This window comes from Copadichromis virginalis, linkage group LG7 (assembly GCF_057382275.1).
Source record: "Copadichromis virginalis isolate Kocher_CV1m ecotype Utaka linkage group LG7, C_Virginalis_male_GT1.1, whole genome shotgun sequence".
Lineage (NCBI taxonomy): Eukaryota > Metazoa > Chordata > Actinopteri > Cichliformes > Cichlidae > Copadichromis > Copadichromis virginalis.
Genome location: NC_140624.1, coordinates 65,019,319 through 65,046,894, shown reverse-complemented (window position 1 = coordinate 65,046,894; position 27,576 = coordinate 65,019,319). Strand labels below are relative to the sequence as shown.

Below are 27,576 nucleotides of genomic sequence, written 5' to 3'. Positions count from 1 at the left end.
TTTGCACATGAGATGTGTGTTTGTTTTGTTACTTTTTGCATCAGTTTATGATTCTGTCTTTAGTGTGGGGAAGTATCCTACTTAAATCTTAAGTCTTCACTCATTACTACTTTCAAGAAGAGGGAGCATCAGCTTTCAGGCCATTCAGAAACCCTCTGTTTTTAAGATTAGCTTTTTAACTTTCCTTTTTTGATAAAGATCATAGGGCTGGATCAGATGACCGTCCCTTAGATAAGTTGCAGAAGGCTTAGGCCTCTGGGGGCTTCCCATGATGCACTTTCTTTTCTTTAATTTGCATCTTTTTGCTCACAGTGTTTATACACCACACTGCATTTAATCATTAGTTATTATTCTCTGGCTCTCTTCTACAGTGTGACTTTTGTTCTGTCTTCCTCCCCTCACCACTAACCAGTCACAATAGATGCCCCACCCCACCCCCTGAGCCTGGTTCTGCTGGAGGTTTTTTCCTGTTAAAGGGGAATTCTTCCTTCCCCCTGTTGCCAAGTGCGTGCTCATAGGTGATCCTGTGATGGTTGGGGTTTTCTCTGTATTATTGTTGGAACTACCTTACAATATAAAGTGCCTTGAGGCAACTCTTGCTGTTATTTGGTGTTATATAAATGAATTCAATTGAATTAATTTAAATGTATTACTCTAAATTTTATTTAGCACATTCAAAAATGAGAGCTAACTGAAAGTACTTTCCGTTTGAAACAAATGTATTAACGTTTAAGTGTGTGAAACAAAATTGAACCGCAAAATCTACATAAAATGTGGTAAATAGAACAGTTACAGGGAAATCAAGTGCAACTGAAATGGAAAAAGAGAATCTCTAATCAGAATTAAATGAATAAATTACAAAGAAAATGTTAACATTACAAAAGGAGAACAAATATATGAAAAATTCCACAAATGGAGAATAAGAGAGAAAAGACACACAAAGGACTCTTTGGGTGATTACCTCAGTGACCTTTAGTCATAATACAAAGTTAACAGACTTGTAATATAAGTGCTATATAGTCTGATGCACAGAGCGTTGAAAACACAATTTTTAACTTTACCAGTGCAGCTGAGCTTAAACGGGAGCGAAGTGTTGTCTTCTCTTTGTACCAGTTAAGTTTTGTAGTTGCCACAGACTTGCATTACAGCATCCTAAAGCAAAACTCAATAACTTAAGCCCAGTGTAATGTAGGTAGATCTGTCCTCGTCTGGATATTTGATTGCATCACATCAACATAAGACAGAAAGCACACAATATACAAATACTTTGACTATCATTGCATCGCATGGATAATTTTAACCAGAACCAATTGGACAAATTACGTGTTTCATTTGTTAAGAAATTTGATGGCCTGAGGATTAAGCCTCCCATCAATCACAATATTATTTGCCTTGCTGCTTTATAAATGCTTTTTAAGCTTGGTAATCCAATTCCCAACAACCTACCAGCTATTGTTACCATCTTTTTAATTGCCTTTTTCTGTGCCTCAGAGGCTGTTACAAACCCAAAGATAATACAGTCAACACACTTTCAATAAAAGCATGATCAAACGTGTGAAACATGTATTAAACTATAGCGTTTGTTGGCTACCCATCGCAACGCTAAAGGATTTTCTCATTAAATTTAAAGCAAGGATCTTTAAGGATTCAAGCATGAATAAAGTGAATTACCATTTCATATCATGACATTTTTATTATTATCATCTCTAATATCTTTGAGTTTGGTTAGATTAGTGTTGTGAATATATACATTTTAGTGTCTGTAACGCTTTATCATTTAATTCAAAGATCTATCGCTCTCCCACTTGTTTGGTATTAGGTGGGGTTTCACATCAGTCAGGTGTGGATTGTTCCTCTGAGAGCATTTGTCAAAAGCTTAGACTTCCTCTGTCTGTAAACAATTAAACCTCAGCCACAGGTGCCCAGTTGGGGCATTATAATGCATTTGATCAATTATTTAGAGTGAAGCATCAGGGATCAACTTGCTGTCTGCCTGCCTGCCTGTAGGCTTCAGTAGCTCTTTCACAAACATTTGATCAAACGCCTTAGCAGGCCCTGCAAGGCTACATCCAGGGACAGAGCTTTCTGTTCATTCACATGAAGACACACGATTTGAGGGAGTATTTCAGTGTAGGCTGATGAGTTTTCAAGGGCAGCTGTATGTGGGATGCTAGATATGTTCGGGGAGAGAAAGCTTTTACAGTCTTTTGTTCCAGGGTCTTTTTTTTTTTTTTTCCTGTGATGTGCACACTTTCTCTGCAGCTTTAAAGGGGTTAATGCATGCATGATCCTTTTTTGTTTGTTTGTTTTTTGGTCAGGCTAAGAGACATGCCTCCCCTCTCTCCCCTGCACTCCCGTTTTTCTTCACAATCACATCTTGTTTGTTTTTCTCAATTATCTCATCTCTATAATCATAGACCAGGCACCACAAGGAAACATGAGCATTACTAGATTCCTGCCTGTGAAGCAGCTTCACAGCAATTCTTGCTATTAGCCAAAAAAGTTTGTCCTCCTCCAACCCTGGATATATTGGCCAAAAGAGGCATGCAGTGCTTCCAGGTAGGCTCTGGTGGGGTTTTTATCCTTATAAATACCATTTATAAGTGGGCACATGCTGGTATTTGTCTATATTTTGGTCTATCATTCTATACTGCCACTTTGATAATGTTTTTTCAATAGAGCTGGGTGAACTAAAAAAGAAATAAAATTAAAAAAAAAAAAAAATGACAGTTTTAGTATAGTGGATGGGGATTTGCGTCTTTATTTTTGAGAAACCAACAGGTTGGATGCCAAAAAGTGACTGTAAAATTACACCTCAATTACTCCTCAACCACTTGGGGAGTGGTTGCTGGAGGTTGGTGTCTAATGCTAGGTGGAATCGCTCACAAAGAGCACCATAAACCTTGTGATTGTTGATTCTGACTCTTCTGAAAACACTTACAAAAGTGCAAAGCAAACCAGAATATGAGACAACCACTGGCAGGTGGTCACTGAGCAGTGCCTAGGCCCGTGTGGTTTGCCCTTTACTTGCAGTGGACGGTGGCAGGCATGCCCCCAAGCAGACAGGACCTATTAGTAGCAGCAAGGACTTAAGCCACTTACAAGAATCATTGTTTTATATTTATGTGGCATATAGAACATGTTCTATGTAGTTTTATTTGTATAGCACCAAAACAACAGTCACCTGACTTTGTAATATGAAACTCTTCAAAGTGTTGGCGTCACCAGCATTGGTGAGAGAACTCCACACAACAATGACCTGTTTTACCGGCTGTCAGGTTATGTTTCACGAGGAAGTGAAGCTACACTCCACCACACTCAACAATCGACTTCTTTGCCAACTGCTGCTTTGAGTGGTTAGTCTGTGCTGGTTGACTTTAGAGTTTGAAGGTGCTTTGAAGGTCAGACTTCGACATAAAAATTTTTTAATCCCCCCCCCCCCTCCTACAAACTGTCGGCTACCATGCAAAATGTATACAAAAACTGGCTGCTGGATATACTGCTAAATTCAAATGATAATTTAGGCATGTAGTGAATCAGTGAGTGCAGTAACTAGCTGCAGATTGCACTACATGAGTGATCGATTCAATGATCAGCATGGTCATTTGTGTTCATCTTTCAGGAGGTGCTTTGCATTGACCATTTACAGTTAAATGTGGAATAGCCCACATTTACTGGTTTGTAAAATCACTTGGTTTTACTCAGGCACTTAAACACTCTTTAGTTTTTATGTTGCAGATCCTTCAAGGGCCCTAAACACAAAGCAAGAAAAACTAGAAGGATGGTTATTCGCACACAGACACAAACAAGGGGCAAATCTACAGCTACAGCAGAATTAATAAATGCTTGCAGAAGGCACCTGGGGGTTTAATACAGCTGGCTTGTTGTTCTAGTCTTGGTTATTAAAGCACCATAACACAGCAGCGTGATGTGAATAATTGTCTTGCATGTTTGTGGTTTAAATGCCAGGATGAGTAGGCTGACACACCTCCTGACTTTCTAAACTCTGTGGCCTGTATAACCTTTGCATGATTGAATACTGATCCTGTTGGCTCCTGTTCTTTAGCTGGTACTTTGTTTTTCTGGCCACTGGTTTGACCCATCTTAGTGTTATGTAATACATTTTACACACACTTTAATTCATATGATAATCCAGTTTAAGCATATGTACGTCCTCCTTAGTTTAGCTGTGACACTGCTGTTTTCGAAGTTGCTCTGCAGTGTGAGTTTGAAGAGTTTGTTCTGCTGGACACCTGCAGTTATGTTGTCCCCATTACCTCTGCTCTTTTGATCCAAAATAATCCTCTCACAGATATGTGTGTTCTTAACTTGATGCAGATACTTGATACTTTGACCCTCTCCAAAACAGAAAAAAGAAATCTGGCGTAGGAAGCCAGCAGTTGGCTGTTCTGTGACCATTTTAAATAACTTGACATTCTGGTGCTCGTTTTCTTCAAAAGGCAGACTTAGCTTTGTGGGGTAAGCCAACTACTGTCAGCAACAAGTGAAAGATGACAACAGTAGCTGGCCGGTCAAATAGCTTCACATTTGTGTCATCCACTTTTACTGCCAGTGGGTTTAGGTGTGTCACGGACATCGTGCACACGCTCCAGCCTCTCGAGCCCAACTTCCTCCCCAAATGACCTCATGCATTGACAGCTTTTGTGGGTGTTTTTTGTTTTGGTTTTCTTCCTTGAAACATGTTTAAGCTAATTTTTTTTTTCTTAATATTAATGTGTAAACTGAAGTTTGTGCAAATTGTTAAACTGCTCAGCAAGAGCACAGCCCACTTGCATATTTGGAACCTTGTGGATCAGCTCAGAAAGAAGACGGATCCTAAAAGTAGATAAATGACAGAAATGCACACAAAGCGACGGTGCCTCTTCTGCTTGTGTTTTCCGTATCGTAAGATTCATCGTGGGAATGATCGGATAACCTTATCAATAAAATCTTACGTAGAGTTTGAGACGGTGGGAGAATAATAGTCTAGAGTGCAGACTAAAGGTTTAATAAACTACACCTGATGTTTGGGTTTGCTGAATAGAAGATAAGAGACAAGCGGCTTCAATTTTCCATATTGAAACCGAAAATTTAATTTAACCTTGGTTCTGAAAGTTCATGGAGTTCACGAAGTCCTGATAGGCTGATTGTAACATCAGCTGATGGCTCAGCTGAGACCCTTTTGTGTATCCCGTTGGCAAATTTCCCCAGCTTCTCCATTTCATGCTATTTCTGACTTAATGTGCTCCCGCTTGCCTTACCCTGACAGTTGGTCACTACAATAGATAATCAAGCTCGGTTCATGTCAAATAGTGTTGTCATTTACTCCCATTAGTGGGCCTTTCAATGTGGCATTTTTAATATTCTGTACAGTTTTCCTTACTAATAACGTATTAGTAAGGAATAAATTTCTTATTCTTGCATGTTTAAATCCTAGTTTGGTTTTTTTTGTATTTTACTGTTATTAAAACGTATTTTCCCTGTTATTGCTTCAAGCTGCTGAATTTCATGGACGTTACATGGTGTGAATGCCCCTTTCAGCTTTCCACTTATCACTTGGGGTCAGAGCAATACCATGCTATAGAAATGATTGCAGATGCAGTAACAATACTTTTGACCAAATTGGTCCTGACAGAACTAGTTTTTGAACCATGCTTCCTGTCAGCGTTTAGTCTAAGCTAGTCTTTCTCTCCCCTTTCAGTTGAGTTTGGAGGCCAGTCACATTATGGGCATTGTGTGATGTTTTTAATAAGGTCAGTCTCAGGCCCAGTATAACCCACAAGCTATATCAGACTAAAATATCTGTTTTTATAATATAGATATTTATAATAAAGATCTTTTATAATCTCTTTCTGGTGTGAGTGCTGTTTTGCGCTCACACAGTGAAACTTGGTCCTAGTTGCAGCAGGGATCAGACAGATGTACAGCTGGAGCTTGGCACTTGGCACAAGATGTGATGCAGCAAACTGTGCATCTGCAGCACTGGCCAGGGATCCACAGAGCGTCTACAGCAGTGGGACCTGGGGAGTTGTTCCTCACATCAGTCCATATGAGCTCCAGAGCCCAGCAGCTGCAGTACCGTGTTAGCAAAAGTTATGCAATCAGTGTCCAGAGTTAATGTTTGTTTGATATTTTTAATCATCTGCTGTGTATGAGCTATTACTCTGCATCGCAGCAGAATTCACTGACAGTTTAAGTCTTCAGGCTGGTGGCAGTGGCTCTTTGCATTCAGTGAGCGTTGTGCCCACCAGGATTTTTCCACCAGCTGACAATGAAAATAAGGTGTCAATGTAGCCCTTGACTTGGTGTCTAGTTTTCAAGTAATAAATCAGTTTATGCTGCATGTCGTGATGTGCTGTTTTCTCAAGCAACCAGCCATCTGGTTTAGAAATGAGACTCCTGTAAAGCGATCTGTAATGTTTACCAGATGCTTGGAGTATAATTTAAACCTTTTATATAACAACTGAAAGGAAACTAAGATAGGAGAGTGTAGAGCTACAATTTCTCCTCGGGCAACACCGAGATAGAGGAGGATGTTGCCCACCCCCGTCCTAGTCTGACAGTGCAAACCTGAATAACCAGTTTAACTGTAACTACGTGTGTGGCGATTAGGGATGGGTACCAGTAGATTAGGGATGGGTAAACGGTAGTAACCAGACCGAAAAGCAGCGCACATTTCGGTGCTTTTTAAAAAAAATTTCCCTTAGATGTCATACAATTTGGATTCCAGCCAATCATTTTACCTTTGCGAGCGTAGTAGGCGGGCCCAGGTACGTATGTTCTTTTAGAGCAGAGCTACAGATTAAAAATGCCCGAAGCGGTCAAAGTCTGGCTGTACTTCACAGCAAAATATGCAAACTCAGCAGCCTGCAACAAGTGCTTTAAGGTGATACTGTGATACTGTGCAAAGGAGGTAACACCTCGAATCTGATTAAACATATGGCGACGTATAGCATTTTGTTAAAAGCTGAGAAATGCGCCGTATTTGATAGCTTGCTGCGAGACCTCACACCGGGCACATCTACTGCGGGTGTGGTGCCTGTTATCGGACCCGGAGTTAGCAACATCCCCCAAGAACCCGAAGAGTAGAGTCCTGGCCCCTAGCCCTGCCAGTGTAGCAGAAATGATGACGGATGATGATGGCAGCAGCCGTTCTTCTCTGGGCGAGTAGCTTAATGTTGTTCGTGTGTAATTTACGTTGAGTAGGCTAACCACGTTATTAAATTAATGCATGTAAGGTGAACTAGCAAACACCGTCGTAGTTACATGCGGCTGTCTTCTTGTTTGATGGCAGATACTCCCTTCATCCTGGCCAAAAAGGCTAAAATGACCAAAGAAAAAGTGGAAAACAGCTAAACATGAGAGGTTTTTGGACAAAGTTTGTTTTTTCCATTGATTAAGCACTGCTTCCAGCCAAGAGTGATACCATATATGCCCCATAGCTGCAGAAAAGTCTAACATCGTTATCTTTTTACTAAAAACAGCTGGACATGGTTTTTGGACCAATTTTGTGTTCTCCATTCTTTAAGCACCGGTTCGAGCACCGTTTAAGCACCAGCACCGTTTCAAAAGTACCAGTTTGGTACTGGTATCGGATAAAACCTAAACGATACCCATCCCTAGTGGCGATAGCGCCAAAATGCAAACATGAATGACCACGGAATCGCCCTTTAACACTGTCAATGTGAACAAAAGAGCTGGATAGCTAACATGGAATCTTAGTTTACCCCCTTTTTTTAAAACTTTATACACTTTAATCTACAGTGGTTAAACAACCTGAGATAATCTGAAACCTGCAGTTTATATTTGCAGCTATGTGTATTTTTGTAATAATTTTAGAAAGCCATTTAATGCAAAGAAATAACTCTGGATCTGGCGGAAACTGCTCAGAGGAAAGGATAAAAGATAAAGTCAGTACGAGCAGACCATGATAACGATTTGCATGGTTGTTGTTCCTGTAAGGATGGATGAATGGCTTAGAGTATACATAAGTCTAATAGAAAATTGTAATAGCTTTCCAAACATTAGTTTCTTATATTTTGTGTGTTTATTGGTTGAATGGACCTATCATCACTCTAAATATATCATTTTCCCAGTGGAAATTAGGGAAGCTTGCGGTGTTGACCTTCTGATCTCATTTAAAGCCAGCTACTGTGTGTTATCACACAGGCAGACCGATGCACACAACTAAAAATGCTTCATAATAAATAAAATCATATGAATTATATTCACAATAATGCAGTTTGTTCTGAAAGCCACTTTCAGACACGCTGCACGGTATAAAGTTCTAGCAGTACAACACCCTAATAGTAAAACTGGAGAAGGATTTGGATTTCTGTAACGGTGCCGTACAATAATCGGCTCCAGTCAGCCGACGGGAGAAAACCACCTGCGTTAATGATTATGTGAAATATCTATCCTAGTGGCCAGCTATCAGCTGGACGGTGTCATTCTTCATAAAAGCCAATAATGCGACTGATAAAGTTGACACACATCAAAGTGCTTTGTCTACTGCAGTGTTTGCAGACTTGGGTTTAGAGCTGCAATCGACAGCTGATTTGATTTTGTGTGCGTTTGTGTTTTATAAGCCAGGCCACAGAACACTTGTTTCATATTTGGATTATCATTTAATAATTTGGTGCATTTAAAAAATGAGTAAATACATAAAATAACATGCAGTTATCAATTCATTATTTTGTCAGAAACTCACTGTGAACCATTATGTTCTTGGGGAAATCCTTGTTAGTGGTATTACAGCACTATTCTAAAAATAAACAATACTATTCCTATACTTCATGGAAATTATTCAGCTTGTTAAAGTTATATTTGCATATTTGGAGGTCTTTCAAGGACAGCAAAGTTGTGCGCTTTGGACTTTTGTTTTCCTAATATATAAAATTGTCCAGGTCCAACTACTTCCTTTTGATTTATAGTAAGAAAACCATTTAATTGGTCTCTACTTTAAAGAGTTGTATAATTGATGAAGCCACCATGTTCTTATTTTTAGCATTAAATAATCAAAACATACTAAAATAACTGGGAAACCCTCCCAGTCAAGCTGTGGATACAGACTGGTTCAGTTACAGCTGCCGTTCTCCAGCTAAACCTACTTCAAACCAGTTTAGAAAAGCACAGGCATGTTTAAAAACTTTACACATTGCTATGTTGGAGACTTTAAAATGAAGTTAGATTTTAAAGTGCAGAATCACTTTCATGTTTGCAGCATTTCCTGGTGTGGTGTGTTTTCAGAAGGAAGCGGATGTTACAGGCTGATTTAAAATTTTGCACAAAACAGGTTTGGCAACCTTGAAGTTCCTCAAATGTGAGTCTGTGTAGGACTTCACTGTCCTTGTAACACAGCTTTATTTTATTTTACTCATCTTTTTCTTATCTTGTCTGTGCAGGTCGTGTGGTATTGAGAGACTGCAGACATCATGGTGAACATCCCAGAATACTATGCAGGAAAAAACGTGCTGATCTCCGGAGCGACCGGCTTCATGGGCAAGGTACAGTTGTGGTTTTCATCATCTAGCAGCAGGGCTGAGCCCAGCAATATGAACTTTGGTAATCTTTAAAGTGGCTATCTGGAGAGTTTCCAGTCTGAAGCATGTTACACACACTTGACTTGAGTTGTATGTTAAAGTGAAGTGGCACACACGATGACTCTCCATCAGCTGGAACGTCTCTGCACAACTGCAGCCATCCAGTGAACTGCAGTGTTGCAGTTTTGTGATGATGCAAACACATCGAATTCTATTGTCAGCTACTATTTTGCAATATAGAGCTCAGCAGTGACCACTCATTTTAAAAGGCTCTGGTTCCAGAAGTGAGTTTCTCATTAATTTCCTCCAGTGACGCATCGCAACTTTTATATAAAAGATTTAAGCGTCAAACCAAGCCGAGCAGCTGTGAGTCAAAAATATTTGATTTGGGTCCTCAAAATAAAGGGAACCGGAAGAAGGCAAAAGTGCAAGAATGTGTACAGAACTAATTTTTGGCAAGAGGAAAATGATTACTCAACCCATAATGCATTGCAAATCTCAAGTTCCAACTTCAAACATCTTTCAGCGTTTTCGAATGTGATCTTTTTATTATCACTGTGTTTTTATATGGTTAATAAAAATGTTGCACATTAGTAGTGTATATATATGTTTGGAATGATATACAGTGTTTGAGTTTTTTGGTTTGTTAGGGCTTATTGGATTCAATTTCTAAGCTGCTTTTGGTTTGTGACTGTATAGCAGTCATGGTGATGATAAGAGTCATGTCCTGAATTTCTTACTTCCACTTTACTTAAGCTGTTAGAGGAGAGTCAGAAGGCCTCTTAGTCAACCACCATGTAGTGGTTAACACATTCAACTTGCATGTGACAGACCCCAGTTTGAGATGGGGATGGGACACGAAGTCAGCCTCACTGTGTTCACAAGCTAGTGTACTCCTTGTGCCAGTACCAAGCGCACATAAGTGGGAGTTGTATAAGGAGGACTCTTGTGCAAAATCTTTGCCTAATAAAATATGCAACCTCTTTGAAACAAGAGAGAAGCTAAAAAAACTTTTTTGTTCTGTATCAGTTTGTCTTTTGTGAAGATTTAGCAGGACTGACCAGTTGTAACAATCTCAGTCCAAACTGAGTCATTTTGCTTGCTTGTTATTGAAGGTGCTGCTGGAGAAGCTGCTGAGGTCCTGTCCAGAAGTCAGATCAGTCTATGTGCTGGTCAGATCGAAAGCTGGTCAAAGCCCTAAAGCCCGCATCTCCGAAATCGTCAACAGCAAGGTGAGTAATGGGCAAAGAGAGGATGGTGTGATGTGATGAATGGTTTTGAGGCTCTTCTGTAGCTGGCAGGTGGAACAAAAATGGCGCACAGAAATGTTATACTGCATATTTTTGCCACATTGACAACAAACACCCTCTGGATGGACTACCTTTGCACTTTTGCAAAGTCCAGCAGTTTCTCATTTTGCTCTAGTTTGGTCTTTTTCTCCCCTCTTACTTCATCACTTCCACAGTTTGGAGACTGTAGTGGCTTGCGTGTGCCAAAATTTGTCCTCGGTCATCTTCAGAGTCTCAGTGGGGTTCAGATCAGGCTCTGGGATCGCAGTGTCATTATTTTAGTTTCAGCCAATTTTGCAGAGTGACAAGCAGCAACATGTTGGTGAAGCAGCTTCTGATAAAGATTGTGCAGAAACCCCCCACACCGTGATACTACCACATTCTTTGGGAACAGTTTTCCAGTTTGATGCCAAATGCAATGTTTAAAAACAAGGAAAAACAGGCTGGTCTGAGAAGTGACGACTCTTCATCCTAAATTGTGACTAGGTCAAAAAAAAGGGGTCTTCTACAGCATGACAGTCATCTGTATTTGGTTATGGTCTTCTGTAATTTCCATGTCGTACTGACTTTACTTTTTTCACTATTTTAGCTGTTTGAAAAATTGCAACAAGATCAGCCGGACTTTGCAGAGAAGATCATTGCAGTGAACTCTGACCTCACACAACCGGAGCTGAATCTGAGTAAAGCGGACCAGAGCATCCTTGCTGAAAACATTGACATCGTCTTCCACTGTGCTGCCACTGTCCGCTTTAGTGAGCCACTCAAGTGAGTTATTTTTTTCCTCTTTTTAACCCTTTAAAACTAGTCGGAGCGGGCACGCTCTGTTTTGCATAACTATTTTTAAATCCCGGTAGCACTGCAACCACGTAAGCTAGCGCAATAATTTTTTTTTGCATATGAAACCGGAGAAGTTGTACTTACATCTTGTGCCATCAGCTTGTCCTAGGTCACGGTTTCCTTCCACATAAAGCTTTGCAAAAACTGCATAAAAAGCGCTTGCAGGAACAAAAACATAATATTCCAGAAACACGCTTTGCCGATCCGATCAGCTGTTCATAACACTTCCTACGTTGGAATAGACGTCAGAGCGAACTTTCGCATGTCCGCTATTACCTGCCTGAAACCGGAAGTGACGTAATTTTCGCGGAAATGTAGTTTTTTACCATCAGGGCCTCATGAGCCTGTACTGGTGTTTTTAAAAGTTATGTTTGACTTTATGACTTTCTGTGTCGTTTCTGGGATGCTTAGGACTCATATTGCACTGCTGGAAATAGTTTATTTTGATGCATATGCTGCTTTTTTGCATATTTGCATTATAATATTTATTTTCGTTTTTCCTGCAGTATATAAAAATTTGTGTATTTCAAAAATAAAACTGTGAAGACACTCAAAATAAATTTCCTGTGGTGGGAAACTATTTTTAACTTTTTTGTAGTTACAATTTTGAGGGATAAACCTCTTAAATTTCTCTAACTAGAAATATATGTTAAAAAAAACAAACTATTTTCAATTTCTTTTGTAGTTTATTGCACTTTTTTGCAATTTATGTAATTGCTATGCACTTAATGCATCCATATTATTAAAATTTGGGCTATAATGGTTGTATTGATGTATAGCAACTTGAAATGCTCCCAAAAATGGCACTACAGCATGTAAAAATATAATATAAGCTCTGGCGGACTTGGTTCTATGGTAGGTCTTAAAGGGTTAAATTTCTATATTAGTTTTAAGCTGTATGGTCTTATGTTTGGGGCTCCTGATTGTAGCTTTGCTCATTTATATTCTGACCTTGCACCTTCCTTCGTTCTTTGCCTAAAACTTGCTGCTTTTAGCTTCTCCTAAAAGCTTAGTTTCTTCTTATTAAATTCTGTGAGCCTGGTAAAGGGCAGCACCTTAGTGTGTGCGATCTACTGCCTTTTTTAAAAATAGCTGTTATTTATTCAAATGAATGGTGATGGAGTCAGTGTTTGCTTGGTGCGGCACGAGAAAAAAACAGCAATGTTGACGGACTGCCCACTGTTGTTTTGAACCACACAGACTGATGACACCTGACCCGGCATGCAAAGGGCACGCCTGGAGCTGCTTTGAGATTTAACTCTTGCAGCCTTTTGGAGATGGTACATTATGCTTGGAGGAAATTATTTGTGCTAAATGGGTGGAATTGGATGTTGTTTATAATTAGTATTGTGGACATTTGTGTTCTTGTTCAAAGTTTTCGGGCAGTGTGCAAGCAGGAAATTGTGCACATCAGTGTAGTGTAGATTTTGAGTCAGACTAGGAGTCAGGTAAACATTTGATAAGGAACTTTTGTTTGTGGAAGCTTAAATGATACTTCTGTGTTTTGCGACGACAGATATGTGAACCTTATGTAATCAAAACGGAAGTAAGCATTTTTAGGTGGAGCTGCAATCACGTCTTGCTTTCCTGACATGTACTATCCTGTCTTTTACCCTCTTTCACTCAGGGATGCAGTGCAGCTGAATGTCCTGGCCACTCAGATGATGCTGGCCCTGGCTCACAGGATGAAGCACCTGGAGGTTTTTATTCACATCTCCACAGCCTATGCCAACTGTAACCGAGAGCTCATCGAGGAAGTTGTCTACTCTCCCTCCGTAGACTACCGAAAACTCATCGATACTCTGGAGTAAGCTGATCTGGAATGTGATCAAACAGCACTGACACCAAATGTCTGCTTCACGTGTGCAGATATGAGGACGTAGCAGTCATTGCTAAATGGCAGCATTAAGTTTAATAGTTTTTTTTTTTTTTTTTTCCCAGACTTTGATGGATTTAAAAGCAAGTAGGAAGTGCATTTCAAGATTAATGCCAGTGAAATAAAGCGAAGCACTTCAGCTTAACTCTGGCTTTACAGTAAATGGCTCAAGATAGATTAGTAAAGTCTGTGGAGTAGAGATTAGTGCTATGATTCTGGGGGATTTTATGTACAGAGCTGTTCAGTGAACGTTTGAGTGCGTGTGCAAAGAGACGGCATGCAGAGTTTGTTGTGTACAGTACACACTGATCTTCTGGATGGGCAGAGTTGCTCGAGGTTGTTGTGTAGCGGTTGAATAGTGATGAGTGAAACGACCTAATGAGCTGGAATATAATTTTTCCTTTTGCCCAACTCTGGATTTTATATGGAAGGTGGAGCAGATGGGCATTGTTGGCACACGTAATTCGCTCTTCAGGTTTCTCTTTTTACCTTGTTCCAGTTATGTAATCATGACAACTGTGTTGTTCGTGTTTGCATTTCTTTGTTCTGAGCACATTTTTAGGAGTGTAATCACATGTGGTTTGCATGGAAGAGAGGGTTAAACTCTTTTCCCACCTGGTCTGTTGGAGACTTTTTTCCTTTTCTTTTTCTCTCACGCTTGAGAACAGTCCAAAAGAGCAAATTGTATTGCTTAGCAGACTTTCTGCAGACTGAATAAATTAATAAAACTGTGGGCACTGGTAATGAAATGAGGTATTTTGGTCCATTTAATGAACTTGTGCATCAAACAGCAGTTATTCTCTTTACACGCATTATCTATAGACTGTATATAAAAAATGGATATGTATACATGTCCATTTATTTATTATTTTTTTTATTAAAAAAAGCAAAAATATGGAAGTTGCCATTTTGAGATGCCTACAACTTTCTGAATTCCACATTGTAGAGATTTTTGGATGTTTTTGGTGTTGACGGCCGTCCCAAAATCCCTTCTTTGTTCATTGTAGTTTTAGAGTAATCTTTGATGAGTGAACGCTGTTGGTTTGGCTTTAATTTGAGCTTAATGTAGCTCATTACTACTTGTTTGCCCTTTCCCCTGGTGTGTTTGTTAGTGAAATGTTGTGTGTAATGAGAGCGTGGGAGAGACGATGACATTTTACACAAACGGGTTTAAGCAGTTGGTGAATTCTAAGTCTAAAGGAAAATAAAGTGAAAAGAAGGACATGAATATTGTTTTGGCTGTTATACTTTTGTCCTGTAATTACAGCTGGTTTGATTTTTTTGTGTGAGTAAGGCTCCCCTGGAGGTGTGGCTTCCTAACACTTGAAGAGAGTTTTTCTGAACAGCAGCAGTAGTGCTAGTGACAGATGTGACAACCTACAATACCTACGTATTGCAAAGTGTTGAGGGGAATGTGCCATTGCTTTTTGGATATTCTCTGGGTTTAAATATTGTTGGGGCAGTCACCCACACAGTGATTAGTACTGGAGAATGAGCAATATTTCTGTTTACTTCAGACTGGAAAGCCCTGCAGGTCATAAAATTAAATGAAGCAAATACAGGGCTAATCTCTCTCTGTCTCTCTCGGTCCAGCTGGATGGATGACGATCTGGTATCTACACTGACTCCCAAGCTAATTGGAGAACATCCCAACACTTACACCTTCACCAAATCTCTGGCCGAATATATGGTGCAGCAGGAGGCTGGAGACCTCAACGTAGGCATTGTCAGACCCTCCATAGTTGGAGCCAGCTGGAAAGAGCCCTTCCCAGTGAGTAATTCCAGATGCTGGTGTTACGCTGCGTTTTCATTATTACTGTAGAACCTTAAATTGGTAAAGAACAATGCATAATCGTGTCTTTTATATATTATTTGGATTTGTTCCCCCCCAAATTTGGTCTTCTTCACCTCTCCTTTTTGCCAAGCACAATTGTGGGAATTCTCCTAAAGTTTAAGCAGCAGTGTGATTGATTTATTTTTTTTATTAAGTCAGTTGAACATCTGCCTGAAAGTTATATTTCAGCTTTAATATTTTCATTGCTTTTGTTAAACTTTGTCATTCAGCTTTGGTGAGTAAGCGCATTGTTTCAACATTAATATTCTATCTTTCAGGGCTGGATTGATAACTTCAATGGACCCAGTGGGATTTTCATTGCAGTAAGTACACAGGAAAAATAACTGTAGGTGGGGTCTAGAAGCCTAAACTGTTTTATGATTGCTCGTATTTACAGCACAATCAGAGAGCTTTGAGTGGTATTGAAGTATTTAAGATTCTGGTGGTAATTTACTGTTATTCATGATGATTGGTTACATAAACAACTGTGCCGTATGTTTGCTTTGAAGAGCTAGTTGTGGTTTATTAATTGTTATAAAGTCTGTGGTGTGATTTGTGATTGTGGTGTGTTTTCCACAAATCGGTTGCATTAATACTTCCTCTACGCCACCCCCTCTTAGGCTGGTAAAGGGATCCTCCGAACAATGAGAGCATCTAATAATGCTGTGGCTGACCTGGTTCCTGTAGATGTGGTCATCAACACTACGCTGGCTGCAGGCTGGTACTCAGGATCACAGGTGCTTAACAGGTGAGAGACCCACACATTAACACAACTTTAGTCAATATTTGTTTTTTAATTCATCTTAGTTCCTCTGACATCTTTCCCTTTTTACGGCAGGCCTAAAAGCATACCCGTGTACAATTGTACAACTGGTGGGATTAACCCGTTTCGCTGGGGAGAAGTCGGTAAGACAATTTCTTGCCTAAACGCAGCCTATGAGGGGGAAGCCCCTGACAGTGGAAGCTTATGCGCTTTAACGTGGCGTCTAATGATATACCCTCACTGTAACTTGATTCCCGACCTGCCACACCCAAAGCAGAAGCTTTTGTTTACCTGTCCCTTATGGATATTGATTTAGGGCAGTAAAGTATCCCAAGCGCATCTTTCCCCAGTATAGAAGTTGCACATTTTGGAAAACTGTTCATAATCTCATCATGTCCTGTATTTGTGCTGAATTCTCTTAATGCTTTGCATTTAAATTTCATGGTTTAAACTGTAGCTCCTGCTCTAAGTGCAGTGTTTTAAGCTTTTAAATGTAAAACCGCTATGTCCTAAAACTTGAATTCTGGTGTGCTGGCAGTTAAATTACTGAGCCAGGTGCAGGGCTTGCATATATAAAATTAGGGTGGCAGCGACCGTGACAGAACGAGCTTGAGAGTCACTCCCCTTTGTTTAAAGTTGCACTGTGCATTAAAAAGGTGACAGATAACAGCATGACACAGTTTCAAATAGGAACTGAGAACGAAATGACTTTATCCAGATCATGTAGAGGCTCGCCTCAGGGTTTAAATGATATTACACAATTTCTCAGTTTGCAGATCTTGACAACTCCTGCTGCATACAGTGCTGTGCAAAAGTCTTGAGCCACCCCTCATTTAATTAGTTTGCTTCCAAGTTGCCAGATTTCTTTAGTATTATTATTGGTGGCCGTGAGTAACAGTTCTCCAGGCTTTCTAAAGGTCCTTTAAAGTTTTTTTTGTTAGCTGCTTTTTTCACTTATAAAAGAAGTGAGACAGGGACACTGCACAAAAACTAGAGCAAAAACCAGCGGCAACAGGTCTGATGGAGCGATTCATCCAAATGTGAAATTATTGTTCAAATCATTAGTATGTACAGAGCTGGTCAAAGGTTCACAGTGAGTGTCTACACCCATCTATAGAGCAGGGTGGAGGCTCTCTCATGGTTTGTGGCTACATTTCACCCAGTGTTGTTGGATATCTTGTCAAAATTGGAACTGTGAACACAAACGTGCCTCTGTAGACTGATCCACTATGCAGTACCATCTGCTTGGCAACAGTTTCATTTTTCAGCATGACGATGATCCTGAACACACAGTAAACCTGGATGGAAAAGTGTAGGATCATCTCGACAGAGAATGGAACAAAGGGCACCCAAAATTCAAAGAAGAGCTTTAAATGCCCTTAAAGAACCCTGGAGAACAGTTCCTGAGGACTAATAAAAGAAATTACAAATTTTTTCTCCACATGGAGCATGCATTCACATCCATTTTGATAGTTTGGACAGGTTGCTGAGTTCTCATATTGAGGTGAAGTGTGATTATTCTCACACTGAGCCATTCAACAGCGGTAACGAGTAGCTCAAATGTAGAGGAGGAGTCAACAGGACTGAACAGGCCAATCGCAGCAGTTGCAGGCTGATCGCCACACAGGTGGTGGAGGTGCACATTTGGTTGCATCAGTTGCTGTTATGACACACCTCATCCCCTGTAATGCTGCCATTTTTAGATGCCTGATGTTATTCACCTTACATTATTTGTTATTGTATTAGCACCCTTTTGTCTAGCTAGTTTCCTAACAGCTAAGGCAGTTGAAAACTAGGAAATCTAACTTTTTCTAGTTCCGGTACAAACCTTGTGGCTTTGTATATCTGCAGAACATATAGTATAGTTTTCCCACATGGCTCAACCTTCTAGCCAGTCATAAAGGCAAAACAATGTAACGGCAATCTTAAAGCTGCTCATTGATGACTTGTGTTGAACAACCTTCTGTTTCTTAGAGTACCATGTAATATCCACATTCAAGAGGAACCCCCTTGAGCAGGCCTTCCGTCGGCCCAATGTTAATCTCACATCCAATCACCTAATCAATCAGTACTGGATCGCCGTGAGCCACAAAGCTCCGGCCTTCCTCTATGATCTGTACCTCAGGCTGATTGGACGAGAACCCAGGTAACCTCGTCATTGCCGTTTCGGATGTGCCGTGCCGCTGCTGTTCTAACAGAACCCCCTACCCCAAACACACACACACTCGCATTTCCGCCGGCTTACACTGTCACCCTTCCTTTATCGAAGTAGCCTAACGTCATAGCTGCAGTGCTGCTGTGTTAAAGATGCTTGTGTGCAGTTTTGCAGGTGAAGAATGTATAACCCAGCTGTTCTCCTGAACATGCTGGATTCTGCACTCTTTGCGTCTTTCTAATGTTTGTATTTTCAGTTAGATTTCCAAAACCTCGGCACCAAGTTCACTTCAGTCCAGCTCATAAATGGACTGAAGTGGACTCAAACTGTCTTGTTTTGTTTCCAAAGACTAGATCCAGTGTTCTGTTGTGCTGCTAATTAGACGATTACAGTGGGCCTGCGTCTTTCCTTGTATCAAAAGGAGGAGAAAATGAACGTGCATTCCTTTTCTTCTCGTCCTCTGTGTCCTTCCTGTTCCGTCATATGTGATTCTCTCTCCTACAGAGTACTGTATAAACATGTCCTTCAAGACCAATCCCTTAGAGCAGGCTTTCAGAAGGCCCAATGTCAATCTACGCTCCAACCCCTTTACTAATCAGTACTGGACCACTGTCAGCCACACGCTGCCAGCCCTGCTCTATGATGGCTATCTCACGCTGATGGGCCGGAAGCCCCGGTAAGGTTGCAACTGCCCCTCAACCCTCTCCTGTCTGCCAGTCTGCCCCCTGCCTCTCCCAATTTCCCCACACTCCACTCCTCCCTGAATGTGTCTTTTTTTTTTTTTTTTTTTTTCCCTGGGAAGGTGGAAACAAGGGCAGAAGGAACAATGTTTGCAGTGTCTTTTCTTGACGTCAGCTGTTAATGTAGGCAGTATCCGAGCATGTGTTTTCAATTCAAAGAAGATGCCACGTGCCTTTTTTTTTTTTTTTTTTTTTTTTTTCTTTCGTGAACAAGCCATGCTGTGAACATGACATCCATTATCCGCCGGTCTTCACCCAATCATGGAAAATGCTGAGGCACCACGAGACTTCTTGACCAATCGAGAAAGTTGTGCTCAGTTGGACATCTTGTGTCTCACTGAAAACAACACTACTGCATGCAAACTGATTGGTAATTCATTCTTAGTCTAAATTCTAAAGCCACAAATATTTCAGACGGCAAAAGTGACACCTTTATAGTTTTAAAATCAGCAGTGCTGATTCTAAATAAATAAATAAATAATAAAAATAAATGAAAAATGAATTGGACAAAACTTGCTGTGCTTAACTGTCTGAAATACTCATGGATGGCTGAATGGGTAATTTGTATTGAACCTAACTGGCTTTGTCACCAGCTACAAGAAATGATTATCCCTGCTTCTGTATGCTGATCAACCATGCATGTTTGTCACATCTTTGAATCATTTGTGTTCGCAGAAGGAATCTGAGTCATATCAATCTGCCTTCATTAGTGTAGCAGTTTAAAAGGACAGCATTACAGGCCTCGCGTTGCAGCCTGCCATTTCTGTTCATGACAAATTGAAACGTCTGAAGTAATTTGATCCAAAAGTGGTTAACATTTACAATTTACTGGATGACAAAAAAGGTGGCATTTGAAGACTCGGATCCCTTTTATCCTGCTAACAATATTGGCTGCTTCTTTGCACACTGATCACAACATCACCTTGAATCATTCCTACTAAAAATTTGATTATCTCCATCTGAACTAACACAAAAATTAAGTATCCTAACTGGATTCATCTGTGTTACCAGGAGGACAATATCACCTCCACTGTAAGTTTATTTTCTGAGGAACCTAAGCTGATTTAGTTCATTTTTGTGTTGAGCTTTTAATTATTTTGGGTAAAATATTGACCTAGACTGGGTCATGGGTTCATTTGAGTGAACTGTCTGTCCTCCTGGCCTATAAACAGATTAAATCCAGTTGATTTGTTTGCTGATTTGTGTGACTCACTTTGCCGCAGGGGAGAAATTGCCACCTTGACTTGCAGTGCTATGAAAAAGCTTGGAAAATACTCCTATCTTTCAGGCAAGCTATAACCTTACCAAAAACTGTGAAAAAAGTATGACCTCCAAATGTCCTAATCTGGGGTTTAATAAAATTATTACACGATTGAATTTAAATTGTCTGGAAAAACTACAACATGCTTCCTTTGTTCTCTCCAGGAGTAAGAAAGTTTTAAAAAGTGCTGGCAAAAGAAAATGATGTGGAGTAGCTGACAAATCTGTTTTCCACAAAGCTTAAAACTTTTTCTTGGCACTTTTTAAGATTTTGACAGGATGGGAACAATAAAAGTTCAAAGTTTAGATCAATAAATCAGCCACAGCATTAACTCCACCTACCTAATAGTTTCAGATTGCTTCATTTGAGTTTTCTAACCAATCTGGTCATGGGCAAACATCAGCTGAGATGTACCTTTGGTTTCTGGCACTAGTTTGAGAATGTGGTTTGTAACACTGAGTGTTCACTTCTTCTGTCATTTGCGTTAACGCTGTGGCTGATGGCTACCGTATGCAATCTCATAGCACTGTACAGCTCAAATGATCACTTTTTTAAATCAAGATCAGCTTAATCAAATGTGCAAATCAGTGAAGTCATGCCCATAGCGTAATCGGAGAGGTCAAATCGATCTGAGATATACAGGAATAACAAATTTGACTGCAAACGGTTAATTTATATGCATACATATATATACATTGCTCTCTCTGGTACCTGTCTTTTATAGCCTAATATTTCTCTAGACTGTCTAACCTCTGCCCCTGCTCCCAAACACTTTGGCATACTCTTCTCCTTTCCTTCTCATCCTGCCTCTTTATCCCACCACTTTTTATCTGTCCTGTCCTCTTCCTCATCTTCCTTCTGGTCCTACTCTGCAAACACTATTTATCCACAACACTGCTGTCTTTTCCTTACACTGCCCCTCCGCTACATGCCGTTTGCCATAGGATGATGAAGACGATCACTCGCCTCCACAAAGCCATGATGGTACTGGAGTATTTCACCAGTCACTCCTGGGTGTGGAACACTGACAACATGGCCATGCTGTTGGCCCAGATGAGCCCTGAGGATAAAAAGGTAGGGAGGGTCGCGATGATTAAACAATGTTTAATCATCGCTCCGCACACTGCTTCATTCACACTCCGTGCCTCAGTTACCCGTGCCTGCCCCGCCCACGCTGCAGTCGTTTACACGCTGTGGCAGAGTGGAGTGCCAGAGTGATAATGTCTAGTAGTCGGCTGGTAAGGCAGAGCGTGATTCATTCACTGCTGACGTCAGTTTGTTGTGAACGGGATCATTGTTCTGCGTTGCAACTGTCTGGAGGAATCTGGACTCAACATTACGACACTGACGTCTTGTGGAGTCTTTTCGAGAAAATAATCAGATGCTTTCAATCCGGGGCGTCAAATTCATGTTACACTGGCCACATACAGCATACTTTCATCTCAGAACTTTAGCTACACATTTAATCCCTGATGTCTTAGTAATTTAAGAAAGAAGGGCAAATTCAACAGTTTTTCTAATGTTGCTGTAGCAAAGAAGGAAATCTCCTGGGATGCCTCTTTGAGCTTAAAGTAATAAATAAATGTGCAAGTTCACAGAAAGTTCTGGTAGCTCACTGCCCAGACTAATTATGAAAATTATTAAATGAATTCACTACTTTTTCTACGGCAGTTCTGTTGCAAAGAACAGAAATTTCTATAGTGGATGGGTTACTCCGTTATTTAGGTGTAGCATGAATGGCCATCCGAGATGTTTTTATGTAGGAGAAGCTGTAACGGTTATGAAAATACAGTTAACTTAAAAATACTGGGCTTGTTCCAAGCTGTCCAGTGGTTTGATTCTGGCCCCCGGGCCTTATGTTTGACACCTCTGCTTTACATTATATTAGCAAAGTTAAACTTTTAATTTCACAGAATTTATTTTTTATTTATTTATTTTTTTAGTGCATTTGTCTCGCCTAACGAGGATACAGGCTCCTTAGACGGAGGATTCAAGGGCTTGAATTTCCTTACTGAAGCAGAGACTCTGTTCCCACGTCCCCCAACAGTTGACCACACAGTGCCTCGCTTGTATTATTTCCTAGAAGGCACCACGGGGGGGAACTGCCACAGTAAGCTGGAACACTGTCAGATCCACAATGCAGCCTTCTTACCATGAAAGCGTCCCCTGTTGAGAGTTGATTTAAATGTTTGTTAATTCAGAATCGATAAAGGTTTGTCATGAGTACATCTCTCATAAACAAATGTTGCTGCTGAGGCATACTGAGGGTGTTTCTTGTTTCTCTTGCTGCAGATATTTAACTTTGACGTGCGTCAGCTGCACTGGGCAGAGTACATGGAAAATTACTGTATGGGCACCAAAAAATATGTCCTCAACGAAGAGCTGTCGGGGCTGCCTGCTGCACGCAAACACCTCAACAAGTAAGAAGTCTATGAAATTAAATCTGTCATCCTTTCCTCCAACACAGAGACACAGGAAGTAGTAGCATTCAAAGTGATGGGCTCTGGCAGGCTCTTTAAAGTTCACCACACAAAATATGCTTTTCTGCATCGCCAGTTAAATGTGCTGTATGCAACTTTTCGTTAATGGGTTTGAAAACTTTTTATTGACAATATTTAAAAATTTTTTTTTAAATATTTTAAATATTTTTTTTAATATTTAATTTTTTAATATTTGCACAAAAGATGCAGAATTGTTGCTCACAAATCCAAATACTGTATTGGCTGATTAAAGTAAAAATGCAGGGTGGTTTGTTTTTTGTTTTTTTTGTTTTTTCCTCTTTGGGGAGGGGGTGTTTATGCAAGACCCACACTGGGGTAGATGGCCAACTAGTTATAACTTGGCTACACAATATTTGTCTAGTATTACTTTGGCACATCCAACTCACTCTTATTATACTGATACAAGAGTACACAGGGTATATGCACCAGTGTCCTAGTTCGTGTACAGTGTACAGGACTTTGGTACATTCTGCACTCGACCATTGCAGGACAGTGTGATGTATATGGTATTACTGTTTGGTTGGTCGCTTATACACAGTTTACAAGCATGTCTTAACGCCTGTGAGTCTTATTAATTAGGTTATTATTAGAGAGCATTCATTGGAAATGACACATTATCAATATGAAACAGTCTAAGGTGGTGTATCGCATGTCTCACAATCTGTTTTATTTCCAGGCTGAGGAACATTCGTTACACCTTCAACACCATCCTGGTGGTGTTTATTTGGCGCATATTCATTGCCCGATCCCAGATGGCCAGAAACATCTGGTACTTTGTGGTGAGCCTCTGCTTCAAATTCCTGTCCTACTTCCGAGCTTCTTCGACCATGAGATAGTGACCGAGGGACGTGGTGGCGGGTTGCGAGGCGGAGCGACAAAAGAAATTAAGAAAAGACTGGCTGTGGATGGTGAAAGGTGCTTGTGTTCAAAGTGCTTGGAAAAGAAAAAAAAAACAATAAAAACATCAGTCTCTGGTCTCTTTTTCATTGACACCACCAAACCATTTAACAACTCAAATACAGATGGAACTACCTGACAAGCCTGGAGTTCACAGGGGTCTGTTGGCTATCTGGATCTCTGGCATTTCATAGAAACTCAGTGCATGGATTTATTGCACCATACAGCTCCGATTCATAGCACTTGGACTAGTTGGAACAAGCCTCGTTCTGTTTATTCCCAGCATGTCCGGTCCTCCTCCTCGGCGCCAGCTTTGCTCAAGAGCAACCTTCTCTAAACCTGCTCATCTCGCATCTTTGTGCTCGCCTGGCTGTCTTCCTGCAAAACGAAGCTATGCATTGGATGATGCTGCTGCAAAAATCCCCAGCTGGTTTTGAATCAGTCCAGGCTTCAGTCGCGTCAGATGTTTTAAGTTGCAAGTGTAAGTTGTATATCTGTCATCTGAAAAGATAACTGGTTTTGCTGTTTTTCTTCCGGATTGTCTGTGGTTTGTGTCATTTTTATGCTATGGAACGTTTTTTTTTAAAAGCAGTCTGTAAGAATCAGGGTTGTTTTGTTTTGTGTTTTTGTTTTGTTTTTTTTGTTTTTTTTTTTTTCACCTGACAGCAGCGTTGGCTAGATGCTTAAACAGTTGGTTGATTTGACATTTTAAGAGGCTTATTCAGGGACCGGCTGACCTAGGGATCACTGTTTAACTCTGTCATGACCTAACACCAAGAGCGAAGCCATTTTAGCTAACATGTGACATTTGCAGCGATGGCTTGTGGAAACTGAAGTATAAACACGGGAGGGGCTTGCTTATGCTGATTTTTATGTCCCACAAAAAGAATGGCCTTTAGCCCCTCTCGCTGCTTGTGAGAAAGAAACTGTCAGCAATGATGCACCTCTGCATGTTCCTCCAGTGGACTACGGTGGCAGACTCCCTAATTACAGCAAAGCACAATGTAGATTGTACTGTAGTGGCTTTACCCAGTGCCTACAAACCAACGGTTCTTGCATCAGCAGATATCCAGCTTCTTCTTCAGTTTCCTTTTTTGTTTTAAATCACGTCTGAAAGTTATTAAGCTACACTTTTGCCAAAATGCATCTTGGCTAACATGCTCGTACCTCTGTGAAACGGTGGGGGTGAGATGGTTATTTCTTTCTTCTCGAATGCTTTGAAATTAAACGCTCTTGTACCGGTACAAATCTTGAGTTCCACACTGTTCTTTTAGTACACTACTTTTCAGGTAGCACTAATTGTAGCTCGCCAACATTGTGAAGGGTTTAAGTCGTTTTTCTTTGCAAGTGCTTGTGTGTGCATGTGTTAGAGTAACTTCGCGGGACATACTGTATTCTATTGCTGCTGTTTATAACCTCTTGGACCATTCGTTGCCATGTTAAGTCTTAAATTGTTGGAACTGAGCTAATCTGCGCACTATGTTATGTTTGTCTTTTCCCCGAGCTTTAATGAAGCAGGGTGTGACTGCGTGCTGTTTGCTTGCATCTTAGGCCATAGAGATTTCAAGCACCTACATGTTTGTCGTGCCAGAGTCACTGAGGAGTGTGATTTATTTATTTTTTCTCCCCTTCTCCCAAATCTCACAGCATGAGTCATTTTGCATAGATCGTATGAAAGTCCAAGACTCAAACCTGAATTGTGCCTGAACTTTTGTCAAGATAATGTGAAAAGAAAGCAATCAAATCTGTTTTCTAGTTATTTTCTGTATAACTCTATTTAGGTAGACGACATATAACACAACAGATGTATTTTTATGCTGATAACATTGTGACTAGTTTACTGATAAAGAGCTAACTGAACCAACTTCAGCTGCTGTATATTTTAAAAAAAGAAAAAAAAGAATTTAACCTGTTAAAAAAATGTAAATGCAGTAGATTAAATACTGAATTTGGCTGTTACAAGTTGCTCGTCATATCACTTTGTATATACATGCACATTTTAACTTTTTCCATCACGGAATGTAGTAGACATTCAACAGCCTGACTTCATTGCTCAGCCAGATTCTCCCTGACTGAGCTCTGAAAAATTCTGTAATTGCCTGTGATTTTAATATGGGAAAAGCTGAGGGACCATGTGACGAATTCTTGCTTAACTCTGTTTCCTTGCGAGGGTGTGAAGTCTCTGGTGTGATTATGACTGTTCTTGTGTAGTGTGGTGGGGGGAGGGAGGGGAAATAAAGCGCCGCCATGTCTAATTCAGGGTTTTCTCACTTCTGATGTCAGGAACTACTGAATCCTACCAGTGGATTGTTAAAACGGGGCATTGCACACAAGCATTGAAATGATTGTAAACCTCTGAAATCACAGCTTTGAACAGTTTAGGAATTGCATTGCGTTATAGCATTATTTTGCAACAACCAGTTTTTCTTTGGCACATTTACATTTTTGTGATATAAGCTTGCTTGCAAGAATTTTATTTTTTATTTTTTTTTATTTTTTGGTACATGTTAGAGGAATTTAATGTCATACAAGCAGCTTACGGAAAAATGTTTGGTGTGCCTCTGTCCAAAACGAAATCCAGCCACCAGAGTAGTTTCTGCAGGGCCAAACCTGATTGCAGCAGAAATTTGGCAAAGAAATAATGTAACACAATGCATAACAGACGTTTGTACGTTTTGATAGAGTAGGTGATGCCAGTTTCCTTTAAGCTAAATTACATTTTGGGACTTGAGAGGTATCCATAGACTGTAGATAAAAGATGTACCCACAGTGCCAACATCCACTGACTTCTTTGAAACAGGATGTGACCATATTTGGATAAAAGGTTGAGCGGGAAAAGTGATGCTACTGCTACTAATGGCTAGATAACTTGGTAAAGTGCCAAAGGTCAAATGTTATGCTAATGTTTGGCTAGCTTAAAAACTTGGCAGAAAACTGAACACAAAAGAACGGCCACTTAAGTGCATATCTTTAAACATGATTGCAGTTTTAAAAAGTATTTTCTTCATAAGATGCCAAGTTTGGATATTGCGTTGAGCCGGCCTCAAGTGGCCATTCAAGGAACTGCAATTATTGCCATTTCTACTGTGGTTTCATTTTCCTAGCAATCTATTTCCAACAGACTCGAGATCAAAATCTCTTACGTGAAACAACTTTAGCTCTCGTAACCTGGCAGAAAAAAAAATGCAATCAAGCAGAACCCTACTTTTCATAGAGGGAAGGGACAAAAAGATTAAAATGTGTTTTCAGGGGTTTTAAAAAGACTCGATGTCCTGAGTATTTATCCCCTGCATCAAAGGAGGAGCGGTAGTTTTATTTGGCCTTTTTAAATGATCAGTTGATCGCAGGGCACGTTTAAGGTGCAGAATAAAGCTTTCATCAGTGGTTGTGAATGCATTTAAAATGATTTAGTTTCAGTGTTTGATTTTTAAAATGTGAGGTTCTTGAGGGGAGGCCTGTTTAATCGCTCCTACTTTGAGTGCAGTGATGAATATCGGCCCCACTCTACTCTCAGAAGTTGGGAAAGGGATTCTTGTCATTCATTTTAATGTGACACTCCTCAAAATATATCAATGGGTGCCTTTTGTTTGTAAACCAAAAAGAAGGAATAAACAATGTTTAATCTTCTCCTAGTTCAGAAGTTATGTTTTTCTTTTGTAGTTGAGTCATTCTGGCACACAGCTGTAAATCACATGACTGAAGCATTAGTCTCAATCTGTCCAGCTGACCTGTTTTCCTGTTTCCTGTAGTGCATTACAGATCAGCACTCCACCTCACGCGCTGTATCTGGAAGCCAGATTAAAGTGGAAGCTATTAGACGGCTCCATTAAGATTCAATATGATCAGGATTATACTTCAGGGATGAGAGGATTGGCCTGTCA

General features: G+C 40.2%; 1 protein-coding gene across 2 annotated transcripts in view; it reads left to right on the top strand.

Moving 5' to 3' along the window:
* The window catches only part of far1 (fatty acyl CoA reductase 1), a 29,359-nt gene extending 2,032 nt beyond the window's left edge, over nucleotides 1-27,327 (top strand). The window contains exons 2-13 of one of the 2 annotated variants that reach the window (XM_085464761.1): nucleotides 9,405-9,506; nucleotides 10,658-10,774; nucleotides 11,421-11,596; nucleotides 13,296-13,475; nucleotides 15,138-15,315; nucleotides 15,657-15,701; nucleotides 15,999-16,126; nucleotides 16,217-16,284; nucleotides 18,116-18,287; nucleotides 21,242-21,371; nucleotides 22,590-22,717; nucleotides 23,475-27,327. In XM_085464761.1, the coding sequence (XP_085320887.1) occupies nucleotides 9,435-9,506; nucleotides 10,658-10,774; nucleotides 11,421-11,596; nucleotides 13,296-13,475; nucleotides 15,138-15,315; nucleotides 15,657-15,701; nucleotides 15,999-16,126; nucleotides 16,217-16,284; nucleotides 18,116-18,287; nucleotides 21,242-21,371; nucleotides 22,590-22,717; nucleotides 23,475-23,634 (1,554 nt within the window). In that variant the 5' untranslated portion in view covers nucleotides 9,405-9,434 and the 3' untranslated portion in view covers nucleotides 23,635-27,327. Of the gene's footprint in view, nucleotides 1-9,404; nucleotides 9,507-10,657; nucleotides 10,775-11,420; nucleotides 11,597-13,295; nucleotides 13,476-15,137; nucleotides 15,316-15,656; nucleotides 15,702-15,998; nucleotides 16,127-16,216; nucleotides 16,285-18,115; nucleotides 18,288-18,800; nucleotides 18,973-21,241; nucleotides 21,372-22,589; nucleotides 22,718-23,474 lie in introns of both variants that reach the window. The other variant, XM_085464760.1, reaches the window with a different exon arrangement.
* Nucleotides 27,328-27,576: the final 249 nt, after the last annotated feature.